The sequence below is a fragment of the Protopterus annectens genome, chromosome 1.part0 (genome assembly GCF_019279795.1).
Source record: "Protopterus annectens isolate FY-2018-M chromosome 1.part0, PAN1.0, whole genome shotgun sequence".
In the NCBI taxonomy this organism is placed as follows: Eukaryota; Metazoa; Chordata; order Ceratodontiformes; family Protopteridae; genus Protopterus; species Protopterus annectens.
The window spans coordinates 89496646-89512336 of NC_056725.1; the positions used below are offsets into that span (position 1 = coordinate 89496646).

A 15691-nucleotide genomic window follows, 5' to 3' on the forward strand; every position below is an offset into this window, starting at 1 on the left:
AATAGTATACAGAAATTCTAGGAACATCAAAAGCATTTTAGAATCTCACAGCAAACATACTAACATTGGTTATGGGATAGATGGGCAAAAAAGAAAAGGGAGTTTCAAGTGTGGTCACTGTAACCAATGTGAATACATGATCAACGCCAGTGAAATAACTATCCCTAGTAGAGGTAAAACCATAAAAAGTAATGGTTACCACAATTGTGAGACAAAAGGAGTAATATATATAGTCTTATGCAACAAATGTAGTTCATTTTATGTAGGGAAGACCGAACGAGTCCTGAGGAGAAGAATATATGAACACATTTAAGAAATTTCTAAGGCTAAGGACACCGATGCATTATACAGGCACACAAAAGAATGTGAAAGGGGAAAATTCAATTTTTTTGTTATTGAACAAGTGAAAAAAGATTTAAGAGGAGGTTTATGGGAGGAATGGGTGGGGTATAGGGAGTTATGGTGGCAAATCCAACTCAATGCCACAAAAAAACCTGGATTAAATGATAGCATTTCCATAACCCCAGTACTAAAATTGAGAGCTGCAGATATCTAATAAATTATTCTCAGTTTGTAATATCCATAATGGTCAATAGATGGCAGTGTTTGCTTACTTGAAGAAATGACCACAACTAGTAATAGTTTAAACACTCTATTACCAGGCGATATAGAAGGTTTTCCTAACTACTTTTTAGCAACATGAGTGTCAAGCGAAGAATTCATTCATTTTATGTGTTTTTAAATGAGATTTTATATTAAATAAAATTTACAGGAAGGAAGTATATATCAGCTTTAAAATCTATGAAATATTTTAATATATTTATTTTAGTAATTTAATAATATAAAGTATATTGATTTACAAATGGATATTATTAAATCTGATTATACTCATGTATTTTAATATTTATGAGTGGCAGCATTGTGATTGGTTACCTATTGATGCTTTTTGACTGATAGGGTATTGTTTGAAAATGTCTTACTATTTAATGACCTAATTAATTGATTGGACTACTTACTATCTGATGAAGTCATTCTTGGTAAAGACGAAAACGCAATTTGTTTGTTAAGAGCGTTTATGTGGATTTTTCTTTACTTTACATCTGGTTTATTTGAATAAACAGACTAACTTTTGCTGTCGAGTTCCTACTTTCATCTTGGATGCTTTTGGACATATTTCTTGACGTTATCAGCTCATACATGCGACGTCCCACGTACCTTGCAGTAGCTAAAAGCTGTTGCATGCTGGTCGGACGTCGGGTCGTATGGGTGGAGAACTTCCCACATGTAAATACTGCAACATTGAATAGATGGACATCTACAAGAATCAATCAGAGGAGGTTAGAAAGGATTGGGAAGAGAGAGACTGGATAAACAATTCATAAAGAAACAATGGGGTGATGTAGGTTTGTCTCCGAAATATGCAACAAAATCTAGAAAATTTTGGATTTTTGCTTGGAAATGTTAACAGATATTTTTATACCCCAACTAGACTCCACAGAATTTTTCCTCAGGTAGACAACAAATGTTGGAGGTGTGATGGGGAAGAAAGAGGTAATTGGGAACATATTTTCTGGGAGTGCAATGAGTTGACAGACTTTAAAGATTCCTTGCAACTCTATCAGAGACACTTGGCGAGCAAACTTGTGTAACTAGGGAAATGTCATTTCTGAGCTATGATACAGAATCGGAATTCATTAGGCATAGTAAGGCCTTCCTGAGTCTAATTATGGTGGCTGCCAAAAAAGCAATTACTAGAAAATGGAAATCAAAGTCTAAATCAACTCTGCTAAAAATAGTGAATACAATAACAGAGATAAAACATCTGGAATTGGGATATTTTGTAAAGGGTAGGTGCAATTTACACAGGAAAAAATGGAATGGTGGGAACAATACATACAGGGGAGGAATGAGGTTTTAAAAAAAAGGCAGAACTTGAATAAGCTATGTAACGTTTGAGAATGACTGAGTAGATTACAGGTGATGTTAAACGTTTGCAACTGAAATTATGTAAATATGGTTTGCGATGTAAAATGCTTGCAACTAAGCTTATGTCAATATGGTTTGTTTTCATTTATATAAATGTATGATTGCGCCTATGACATAAGTGATAAAAAATCTTTATTAAATTAACAGGAAACAACAGATTCAGCCTTTCATAGCATCACATAAATCAATAAGCTCCAGCCAGAATTCACTTACATAAAGCAATTTGTAAGACTTAACATACCATGCTCTACAGCACAAGTTGCGGCTTTCTCCACATAGCTTCCAGCTGTGCCAGGCAGTGAATACACCAACTCTGGTTTTAGTCCATTTGGCAAGTTCATTTCCACAATATAGTCACAGTCATCAGACGCTTTCCTCTCAGAAAGAGTGTCAGTGCTGTCTAATGGAACTCCATTATAACTGTCCAGCACTGGTGCTGAAACAGTAGTTTTAGTCTGTGACTCCAAACTCGGAAATGGTGCTGTTGATACTGGACGGTTGCTAGCAAGGTCCTGCGACTGAACTGAATGTGGCATACTCACCTGCTGCCCATGATTTACACCCACAATCTGTTGTGGTGGACTCTCAACTCGAGTTACTACAAAAATTTTGCTCCCTCTCCCAGGACTAGAAATAGATAATTTTTGCTCATTTTTTGGTGAGGAAGCAGACTGCTGTGCTGAAGCTGTCCTGCTTGTTTCAGTTTCACATTTTTCATTCCCCATTTTTTCAGTCTGTGAGTTTAAGTTACATGACACACAGGATACCTCAGGACTGTCCTGTGTGCATTCTTGAGGTACTGGTAAATGCTTATCATTTTCCCTGGAATCATTTGCATCTTTGTGTGCCAATTCACATGAATTTACAGTCTCTGAATGTTCCTCATCTTCGTCATCTGTGTCAGAGTCCACAGCAGTCACATTTCCCTCCTTCACAGTTCCATCACATACTACCGCAGACACCTGAATGGATTCTCCTTCTTCAAGTGCCACCTCAGCTTCATCAGGATTCTGTAGCTTTTCCAGTTCCCTGACCTCCTCTGCCTTTTCAACTGTGATTTCAGGCATGGAAGCTGAATGCTGCATTTGTTGTTCCTGTTCCTCTTTCTCCTTAGCCTGAATAAAGTTTCGTTTGCAGCCATTCTGAATTTCAGTCAGAAGAGCCTTCTGAGTTTCAATAAAACTTTTCACCTTTAAAAGAAGGACAAAAATGTCAGTCATATTCCAGCAAACCAAATACTTGAAGCTTCTTATGCATTTTTTGTTGTGGTCATGCTTTTACAGAAGAATGCACTGAAGCAAAGTACAACTCCATCAGATTCTGCTTTTGTGTTACTGCACAGAGATTTCTGACAAGAATTAAGCAAATATTGTCCAACTCTATTTTAAAACTGAGACTCACGGACAACTGGGCTCAAACGTCCATTAAAAACCATATGAAAGACAACCCTGAGTAATGTATATAAAACTAAACACCATGAAACAGATTTCACTTGGCTCATACTATCAGATTTGTTTACTTTATTTACTCTTGATGAAACACTTCCATGCTTTCTCTACCTGGATCAGGTATTTAGATTAAAGGCACATAACTACATTATATTACATGCCTGCCTCAATAAAGACTGGGGAGAATTATGAGTTGTTAAAACATTGCTGATTTATCTCTCGGGAACAAGTACATCATTTTGACATTTTTTCACAATACACAGATTATGGTCAGACTTAACATCTTTGTAACTAAAACTTGGCTTACCCATTTTTAAAATCTGATTGCTAAATGTGCATGTGCAGTCCATTTTTTTTAACAAAGGTCTAAACTGCTATTACAGCACCACCCAATTAAATAACATCACTTAATTCTTTAAAATGTGACTAAATGTAATGCCACTACATATGAGCATATTTTACCCAAACATTACAGTCAGGTTTTATGTCAGCAATAAAATTAATGAATGACAGCAACCTCAGGACTGAGTTAAGAGACAATGCAACCTTCTGGTTTACTGACAGGGGACTACTGACCAGCTCTGGTCACAACATAGCCTGAAATTACAACAGTGCACAGATGCAGACAGTGGTTGGAGATGGCAGAATAGGTTTCCTAAGGGTTGACAAAAGCAAATCCACTGTGGGCACCACTTCAGTTCCTCAAGCAGCTGGCACCTACTCCTGTCATTTCCACAGTAGAAAGAAGCATGGACACACATGGCAGGTAACCTTATGAAATCATGGAGCCAATTATAAAATGCCTTTTGATAAGCACAGGATATGCACAGATACCACACTGAAAAGCAAACACACTTCTGGTTTTGATGAAGTGTGGAGAACTAAACACCTGTCAGGTGAAATGTTTTGATAATACTAAACAAAAGATAATTAAAAAAATATTTTTCTTCAGTCAACAAGCATCACTTGATAAAAAGCTCACGCCATAATCTTCAAAGTCAGTCAGTGTGCTTCAAATTAATCAGTTTGGCAAAATGTAAAGAATACAAAACAATCAGCTTAAAAATGTAGTAAATAATACAAACATTGCTAATAGAAAACAAACCAAATTTTATTATCAAGTTAAATACACTACTCCAAATAACTACACCTGACAACACAACGCAATGTTTGTGTGTGGAGGGTGTGGAACCAAGATGGCCAACTGTTAGCAGCTTTTCAGAGCTCTTCAAAATCAAATGTTTACACAGGAAAATACCTAAGTTTCTGGAGTTGATCTTTACAAAAATCTAATCATAACATCCCTCTCCAAGATTATCTCAATTTTGGTGTACTGTTTTTGAAATATTCCTGTCAAATCTACTGGAGACTTTTCATCACAGAAATGAGCACATCTAAACAATCTCACTTTGACACTGCCTTGAGAAAGGATATGCAGTTGATGACATCCATCCTGCAAGAACTCTCTAAAAATGGATGCTTTCCAACTAAACTTAGAAAACCTAAAGGAGAACTGTCTTAATCAAACAGAAGTTTTTAAGGAATCACTACAGCAGCACCAAACCAAAAATGCTGGTATGGAAACTGCATTATTAGACATCGATGGCAGGCTAAAGGAAGAAGAACTCCAAACTGAGTTTCTTTTAAAACAAAATGCATGGTTACAAAATAAACTGGATAACCTGGAGAATAGGAAAAGAAGGTGTAATGTCAGAATTGTTGGGCTTCCTGAGAAATCTGAGGGAGATGACATGGTTTCTTTCCTAAGCAAATGAGTTCCTGAAATTTTAGACCTTCAGGAAGGACATTCCTATGGCATAGAAAGGGCTAACACAGCCACTGGGAAACCAAACAGCCTGGAGGAAAACACCATTAAAGTTTAAACAGTGTCAAATAAGATTTGATAATGACTACTCTGCACGAGCTTTGGATATAAGAAAGAAATGCTGGCCCCTTTTCAAACTACTTAAACAAAACAACATAAAAGCACAAATTATCTATCCAGCTCAGATTAAAGTACACCTCTCTAATGAAGTAAGAACTTTTAACAAATTGGATGAAGTCTCTCCTTTTATAAACTATGACATTATCCCTATTCCTGAAGATATGGATTGGACATCGCCACACTTAAAACAACATCAGAAAAGAATAACTGGACAGAGATGAAAAAGAAGAAACAGAAAACTGACACCACCCCCTCCCCCACTGCTACAAAATCTCTCAAAGCATTTATAGCTAATTATACAATTCCTCCCTATTAATATTCTAAAACATGCATGCTGATTGGCCAGCCCAACCAGCATGCCCGTTGTAAATCCCACAATATACCAACAGAAAAAGGTCTGGTTGCCCGGACTTTTTTCCATTGGTATAAACTGCCCCCAAATCTTTTTTTTTTTGTACAATATAAAAAAAAAAGGGAGAGAGAGAGAGAGAGAGAAAACTGAGCAACGGAGACTTTCTTTTCTCCGTTGCTTTCGTTTCAAAGCCTTGATGTACTGGGTATGCGTGGGAACGCAAGTTCCATACGCATGAGCAGTGCATCAAAAAGCAGAATCCGTACACCACAACGGGCGGAGGAACAGTAATCCACTGTTATACAAAGACATTATTTGAGAAAAGTATTTTTTTTCTTAAATAATGTTATTGTATAATAGCAATAACCGACTCCATGGTTGTAGTATATTGAAGATTTACCCATGGTTAGATTTGTTTAATCACTCGGGCTTCGCCCTCATGATTAAACCACACCAACTGTGGGTAAATCTTCAATATACCACACCACGTCGTCGGTTACTGCTTAAATAACGTATATCTTATGCATGCAATATTTCTTCTCTCACTCTAATTTCACAGTTTAACGTTAATGAATGTTTCAGCAACTTCCACTGCTTAAAAAAATATAACAACTCCCAAACTTCTTCACTAAATCAACCATTCATCAAGTATAACAGGTAAATGAATTTTTTTTTTTTTTTTATCTTTTCTGTGTTGATTTAAAGGCTTGTCAGCACTGGGTTTACACTTTCATCTTTAGTAGATGGCATTAACTGTCTGTGCTTTTAGAGTGAATAATTAACATTTAAAATGTACTACTCCTTTATAAATTGTTTTCATATACTTAAAACATTATATTTGTTTAGTTTTAGACTTAAAACTTTATTAACAGATCTTTTCCCTCCCTTTAAAATACATTTTCTGTAACTAGTAACAGTGTTTTATATTCATGACCATTTTTTCACTTGAAAATGGCAGTGGATGATTGCGATGACCTTTTTGGAACATTTTTAAAGCTTTATTCAACGTTTTTTACTTCAACTTGCTTATTAGAATGCTTTTTTTTTTTTAACCAGAATGAAGCTTAGCTTACCTAAAATATAAGCCTTGAGTCGTTTTCACCTCAAATTATCATCCCTGTAATGTAAGTCTTAGACCTGCCCCTCATACTGTTAACAGGAAGTTAAGGGGAAATTTTTAAAGTTGCACTTCTCTTCACCTTTTTTAGTCTGCTGTGCTTGTCAGCAAATTCTACAGAGTTTTAATAATATTAACAGATGATTACTTAGAAAAAAGGAAAGTTGAATCACTGGGCTACAATTATTTTAGATGTTTTTAATATTGCAGTAAGCTGTCACGGATTTTGATTCTACAGCAATGTCAGCAGTGATAACATTCATATTAATGCAGCACATTTATATCTGCACAATTAACCATGACATGGCTTTAATAGACGAGATGAATAACATCATTGTTCAGACATGTCAGCAATGTCTTAGACTTTATTAACAATGATGAATTAATATATGTATTAGTTATTCATGCATGTTTGTTTTATTTTACTACATTTATACATCTCTTCATTTTTTAAATTATAATTCTAGATTTCACTAACTAATGATTGCGGCTGCTACAGACTATTCATTAGAACTATGTTAAAAGTGTAACTGCAGCAATTTGGAGTATTTCAGTTTTGAATAATACTGTTTTAGCTTTGTAACTGCAGGGATCTTTAATTAGTGAAAGCACAGCTATAGGCAGGAGCACATAATACTAATATGCTCTGTCATAGACTTAAGATGCAAGATGTTTATACTTATTTGCTTTTATAAATCACAATGAAATGAGACATACTGTAATGATAATCTGCTGAAACAGGCAGTAATTCAAGTCTTTTGGTAGAATAAGATTATTTATACATCATATCTGAATATTGTGTACCTGTTAGTTATACTAGCTAATATGTCTCATATGCAAAGTGATTTAATAACAGTGTATTAGCAGCATATAATAACAGTTGTTAATGAATATTTATTTTCATTTGAAGTGGTTGCTTCTCATTTCTGAAGTAATTTTAATCTGATGTGCACTCTCTCTATTACTATTATATTCCTATAATCCCTATCCCACTGTTGACAGTTAAAGCAGCCTTCATCATTACCTTGTTGTTAAGTAGGGCTTTACATTTTACTTATTAGCCATATACTGAATACAAATAATTACAGTTTTCTATAAAATTCTGTTTTTGTAAATCAAATTACTTTACAGTGAAGTGGTGAGAGTTGTTGGATTTTCTTGTTTATGTTCACCAGTTTCTTAACTTTGTATTATTACTACTATTTTTTTTGTATTCTTATACTTGAATCATTCTAGTGAACGATTAAAGGAAATTAGGAACAACTTCTACAAGACTGTTTGTTATAATTGTCTTATACTATATGGATTTAATGTTATAGTGTCATATCTTACTTGCATCTTGTTGTAAAATGCATATAATTTCCTATTTACCATTTAAGGATGGAATTCATACTATTAATATAGAATCCAGTTATTTAAATGTAGCAACTTATATCAAATTAGTTTTAATAGAAGTATTTTTTAAAACTAAATAGTGGATGAAACGACTTCAGAGATTGTTCATTTCACTTCTAATTCTAAAATCAGCTCCTTTAGAATATTTTATTTACACAATTATCTCCTTTATAAGACGTAGTAGAGCTTCTTGGCATGATTAGGAAATTCTTGAGAGTAGTCTGATGGAACTTTGTCTTTCCAACAGACAAGGAATTCTTCGAATTCCATGTTTGTGTACAGTGAATTCAATTTTTATGATTTGTTAAATACATTTATCAATTTTCTTTTCTTATAGGCCTGATGTTATATTACATACTTCCATAATTTCAAAAGTTTTTTGTTACATTGGTAAAAACTCATAATCAAGTTAATTTCTATAGCCACGAGAAAGAGTTTTTTGATTATAATAATAGCTACACACATTTTACTCTGCTTTTTTCTTACTTGAATCTCAATGACCCTATCTCTAATATCTTTAAACATTAAGAGATCAAACCTACTAAAATGTCTAAATATTAATAAAGCCCAGCTAGTTTTTTCTGCAAGAAACACGTTTTAAGCTTTCTGAAAAGGAAATCGGGATGCCCAGTAACTATATCACCCTTGCTCACGGCCCACATAAGACTAAAAAGAGAGGGGTAATGACTTTAGGGAGAAAAAGTGCCCGCCTCCTCCGAAAGGGCTTTTAACCATACTCGCTCTAAAATGTATCAACAGAATCTAGACCCTAGTCAATATCTACTGGATCCCTGGACTGGGAGCAAAAAGTGCTAAAAAACATCTTAATCACATTACTAATGTACACAAGGGTAAACTCATTATAGGTGGTGACTAACTGTATATTAGACTGTACTGACACTACTAATTGAGGCTTTTACCTATTGCAAGACTTCCCACCTCTCTAAAATATTCTCATACTGACTATAGATTTACAACTCAGACTACAACTGACAGAAGTTTAGTTTCTAATGACCTAAGGCTAAACGTTTCCAACTCTGCAATTCTTCCATGCCCGATCACAGATCATGATACTCTCTCTCTAGAATTTGTGTTAATTACAAAAGACTTCTTCCTATAACCAGAATCCCAGCCTATGTAACAAATATGAAGGACTTTAAGCCCTGGTTCATGGTCAGGGATACAAATTATTTTAGAGACTAACCTTGCCCCAGAATCTAACATAATCATGGTATGGGATGCATTAAAAGCCTTATCTTTATGGTAAAATAATAGCATGGTTCAAAAACAAATAAAAAAATGGGACTTGGGCTTGCAAAATATTCAATCTCAACTCTTAAACATTAAATCTGATCTATCTCAACTTACCCCCGATGAGAGAAAATAACTGAGGAGCTTAATAAGCAATATTCAGATATCCTATCCCATTAATATAAATAACTTGGCATTGGAAAGACTAAAAATAAATTCTTATGCATCATCTCCCAACCATACGCACAATCTGTCAGTGAGAGCCATGATACATTCTAATTCAAATAATATAACTAAACTACTACGTGAAGGCTGTAATAAAACTGCTTCTGACTTAGGAGATATCTTAGATGCCTTCAAGTTTTATTATTCCAAACACTTTGGTTCCAATCATTCAATTAATGAATGCATACAATTAGATATCCTTTCACTTAATCAGCTAAGGTTCCCTGAGAAACCAGATATAGTTCTTGAAGCACAAATCTCACTAGAGGAGATTAAACAAAACATTAAAAAAAAAAATTAAGCCTAATAAAGCCCCCGGGATGGATGGTTTAGTCAATGAAGTACATAAATTGTTTCCCACATCTGTATTGTCCTTCTTTCATAAAACTTTACTAGACGTTCAATCACATGGTATTATAACCACCTTCATGGAGATATTCTTTGAGTTCACCTATTATAAAAGCCAACAAAGACCCTCAATTTTGTAGTTCTTATATACTCACATCACTATTATAAAATCTTTATGTCCATCTTTGCAGATAGATTAAAGGTCCCACTAATGCAAATAATAAATGATGATTAATCAGACTTCAAACATGAAAAACATACATATGATAACACCAAAAGGATTTTAATACTTACTGAATATTTGAACAAGAAAAAATGAAGAAGCACTAGTGATTAGTTTAGAGATAGAAAAGGCTTTGATTCCATTAACTGGGAATATATGTTTGAAGTGTTACATTATTTTAACTTTCCCTCTTCTTTCATTTCTCTAATAAAAAATATATACCAAAACAATGTAGCTTGTGTTAAATTAGGCCTCTTTATGTCTGAAGCTATTCAAATAACCAAAGGTACTAAAGCAGGGATGTCCCTTATCCTTTATTTTATTTGCATTAGCCATCAAAATATTTGTTGCCCTTATTCGTGACAATCCAAAAATCATACGTATAAATACTTACAATCAGTATAATTCCAAGATAATGCTTTATGCAGATGATATCTTGCTCATGTTAATTCATTCACAGTCAGTCTTATAAGAATTAGATTCTGCGGTGACCATTTCCAGAAGATCTCGGGTCTACATTTTAACAGATCAAAATCTAAACATATGCTTTTAAATAAGAAGGGAAATGTACAATTAGATAATCACCACATTAATGGTGCAATTTCAGATTCTCTTGATTATCTAGGAATAACACTACATATTTCCATAGAGAAAATTGAATATAATTATAAAAATATTATAAACTTAATAAGCAAGCACACAATTAACTGGAATAAAACTATAATCACCCTTGAAGACAGGTTACAATTAATAAAAATTATACTTTTTTACCAAAAATACTCCACAAAGCTCTAGTTATTAACTTTTCCTATAAAAATCAATACATTAAAGATAAAAATAAATTACTAATGAAATTCCTTTGGTTCCCCAAAAGAAACAGAATTGCTTTTCTACATCAAATTAAATCTTGGGAGTAAGAAGGACTCAAGTTCCCGGACACTGAAACGTATATTAATGCACACATATTTAAGGTTTTTCTAAACTGGATTAATCCAAATTATCACACTAGCTGGAAACTGCTACACCTTACCTGACAAATTAATGAAAATGCCTCCTTAGCTAAACTTCCACTAAATAATCATTCTAATAAACTCTAGTATTTCTTATATTACATTACCCAACACAATATTGCTAAGCCCACATAACGAAGGTCATTAAATCACTATTTTAATTTCTTTAGAAAATTTGTTAACTCTAATGCATATGTTAAGACTTGGTTTGAACTATTAACCCCCTTTACAATTACAAGAAACTTTCCTGATAAAATACATCTCAATGTTCTAGATAGCCGAGAATCTAATAACTCTATATGCTGGAATCAATGCATAAATGATGCTAAAGTTTTAGACTCTCAAATCTCTCATAAAAGAGCATGATTTGCTTTCTCAAAACTGGTTAATTCTACAAAGCATCTTAAATTATTCTCAAGATTTATGCATATTGCTTAAAAATTCATCTTATCAGGAAAGACCAAAGATGATAATTCTCATGTGTGAAATTTTATACAATTGCTTTACCAGAGATAATCAAAACTATATAACATGTTAATTGTTTATAAGACTAGCATAAATCAAAAATATTGCAATTTCATATTCAAAGGCTGTTCTTTTAATTTCTCACATGAAGAAAAACAAAAAATGTTCTTATCCATCAAGCATACTTCATGGTCTCATTACTGGAGTATTTTCACCTGGAAATATCTTTATGGGGCATTTCTGACAACAAATAAGACTCCAACACATCTTGCTGGAGATGCACTGAGCATACTAAAGCTGACTGGGTACATAATTTTTATGACTGCCATAAATTAAAGGGTTATTGGACTAGCATAGATAATTTTCTCAAAGCATTATTCACGGATTCCTTTTCATTGTCCAAATCAGTAGTTCTTTTCAATGTAAATGAAGATTACTATTTGAATAAGAATAATTCATATTTACTGTGGTCAGTATTCCTATCACCAGAAAATACAACACCAGAAGATGGAAAACTAATTGCTCGTCTACTATTGAAGATTTTTGTCTTTAGTGAAAGACCAGTCAATCAAAGAAACTAAGACCAAAGAACTTAGAATCTATCCAAAAACATCTGTTAATAATCCTTGGACAAAAGCTTTATCACTTATTGAGACTCTACAAATGGAGCATAACTCTTTCTGAACTGATACATACACTTCTTCTTTCGGCTTTTCCCGGTTAGGGGTCGCCACAGCGGATCACCTGTCCACTCATGACTGGCAGTGGAGTTTTACGGTGTAAAGTTGCCAGCCCGGCGCCCAACCTTCCACAGAAGGCGCATGCACTCACACCTAGGGCCAATTTAGAGTGTCCAATCCACCTACAGCATGTCTTTGGGATGTGGGAGGAAACCGGAGCACCCGGAGGAAACCATGTGACCACAGGGAGAACATGCAGACTCCACACAAAAGGCACCCCAGCCGAGGATTGAACGGGAGAGCCCCTTGCTGTGAGGCAGCATCGCTAACTACTGCACCACCGCGGCCGCCCAATTGATACATACACTAAAATAACTTATTTTACCTGTGCTCTACAGTTCTACTTCAGGCCTATGTACATACTGTAAACAGTTTTCACTTTATTAATTAATATTTTGTCTTAGAATGAGAATACTTTTGTCATTTGTTTTCTCTTATTTTTTCATGGAAAATTTAATAAAATATTTGGAAAAAAATATTTAAGTAACACTTGATAAAATTTAAAAGAAATTTGGTAATGGGGAGGGGCTGTTCTGTAATAAGAAAAAAGAAACTGATTAGAGTTATATGCAACATAATTCACAGAAAAAAAATCTTACTGTATTAGGTGATCTTTGAAGAGAGTCTTCCTTGATAGACCCTTGGTTGGCTTCTTCCTTTCAAAAATCACAACTCTGGAAATTTGCAGGAAATTCATATGCCAGAAGACAAACATTTATATATTCACAAGACAAAATCATGTAGCAGCTACATAAGGTGACAGATCACCTGTCCTTAACTAAAATACCTTCCTGAAATAAATAAATTAAAACATTTCTGCATAAACACACCAAACCAACATACGAGGATTTTGTCAAAAAAGTTGCCTCCAAAAATCAGGATGATGAAGCATCAGCAGAGATCTAAAGACATGACACCACCATCCTTACACATAGTAAGGAGTTACCAGGCTGTGTACTGTAAACCATCTAGTAGCATTAAAACCACAAGAATAAGCAGAAATGACCTACAAATAAGTGACTCCACTGTCAGCCACACTGACTCCATGCTTATGAGGCTGGACAAGGACAGGGTGACAAGTCAGTCATCTCACTGGCACCAGGATCCATTAGGTTACAAGGGTTCTTCAGTCCCTTACACTGGGCAAATATGAATATGACTTTGTGGCAGTCTCTGTGCGTGAATGACTTGATGCACTCAACCCTGACAGACATATAGACAGATACACATCTTAGCTCTCACTATGCATATGCCAAATACAGGCAAGACACTGGTCCTGAGTAGAATATTACCTTCTCCAAGAATTATTCCTCCATTCAGATAAAAAAAGAATAAGCTTTTACAATTAGCTAATTAATTTGTATTATTCAAGGAGAATCCAGTATGTGTCAGCAAGGGGTGGGATAATTGATGGTTCATGCTTGTTATTCTACAGATGGCCTGCACTTCTCATTCCAACTCTTCAGCACAATGGTTAAAGCACATGTTGCCACTGTAGTGCCTCTTTTAGGTACAGTCCCACTTAATGGACATTCCAACATGGCTGACTATGAATAACCAAAGTACAGTTGTGTACACCTATCATAAATGTAGATGTTCGAGTGTATTCACTGTTGCAGTCATCACATTTGGGTTATCTGCTTGCAGTAGCCCTCAGTCGGCCTGATTATCAAAGTCTTGGATCCTGCATCGGTTGCTGTCTCATCTTCTGTTTCGTCAGGTAGTCAAGGGTATAAAGCATGCAGCCGACGCCATTACATTAGTTTTTCTTGCCCCAGATGTCAGGTGCTAAATACATTTATTTATATATATATATATATATATATATATATATATATATATATATATATATATATATATGCATACACACACAAGGTTATACCTCCAACAAAAAAGCAAATACACCAAAAAGCTTTTAAGCATGCTAAGGGAGCATAGAGGTATAGCCAAAAGAAGTCAGGGGGCTGGAGGGAGGGTAAAGTACAGTTGTGTACACTTACCATAAATGTAGATGTTAGAGTGTCATCACTGTTGCAGTCATTACATTTGGGGTAATCCTGCTGGCAGGTTGCTCTCAGTCGGCCTGAATTCCAAAGTCCTGGGTCCTGCGTTGGCTGCTGTCGCCCCTTCCCTGATGTCAGCTCATCAGGGGTATAAAAGATGCGGCAGACGCCATTTTCTTTAGTTTTTCTTGCCCTAGATGTCAGGTGCCCTCTAAAAGGGTAGCCAAAATTTATATATATACAAATACATGCACCAATATAAACTTTACATTGATCTACAAGCAAATACACCACATAGGTTGTATAAATCAGAGAAGGAAAGATAGGTTCCATCAGAAGAAAAGGGGGATGGCGGGTGGGTAACCTGGACTGCAACAGTGAATACACTCGAACATCTACATTTATGGTAAGTGTACACAACTGTACTATGTTCTTCGGGTTTCACTGTTGCAGTCATTACATTTGGGTAGAGTGCCAAAGCTACGGATGGGAGGCTGGAGCTAAACAGCATTAGGAGCGGCTACGAGGCCCTGCAGAACTGCAGTGGCAAAGCCTGCCCTGGATTTAGAGTAAAGTGGCAGATGATGGTGCTTTGTAAAGGTGTGCACTATACTCCAAGTAGCAGCCTCTAAAATGTCCTTGGTTGGTACTTCCCTGAGAAAGGCTGCTGAAGTGGCTGCAGCTCTGGTTGAATGAGGCCTAATACCCTTAGGCACTGGCTTGCCATGGTGTAAGTATCAGAAACGAATGCAGTGGCCTATCCACTTTGAAATAGTTTGCTTTGAGATACCCTTTCCTTGTGATACTGCAGCATATGCCACTAGTAATTGCTCTGTCTTTCTGAAAACTTTGGTTCTGTCCAAGTAGAATCTAAGCTGTCTGTGCACGTCCAAAGAATGCAGAATTTTCTCCCCTTTGTTCTGTGGATTTGGATAAAAATTTGGCAGATGAATAGTTTGGTTAAGAGCCACAATGGACACCACCTTAGGCATAAATGTTGGGTTTGTCCTCAGAGAGACCCTGTCTGGATAAAAAATGATAAAAGGTTCCACAGCCATGAGTGCCTGTAGCTCTGAAACTCGTCTTGCAGAAGTTATTGCTAGGAGCAGAGCTGTTTTCCCAAGATAAAAACTTTATATCAGCAGTAGCAGCTGGCTCAAAAGGAGGCAGGGTGAGTTTTTCC

At 35.3% G+C, this 15691-nt stretch overlaps 1 protein-coding gene across 2 annotated transcripts in view; it reads right to left on the bottom strand.

Annotated features, from left to right (window-relative positions):
• PPP1R37 (protein phosphatase 1 regulatory subunit 37) overlaps positions 1–15691 on the bottom strand; it is a 1521445-nt gene that overhangs the window by 211207 nt on the left and 1294547 nt on the right. For both annotated transcript variants that reach the window (XM_044086439.1, XM_044086507.1), the window contains exon 11: positions 2228–3176. In XM_044086439.1, the coding sequence (XP_043942374.1) occupies positions 2228–3176 (949 nt within the window). The remainder of the gene's footprint in view (positions 1–2227; positions 3177–15691) is intronic.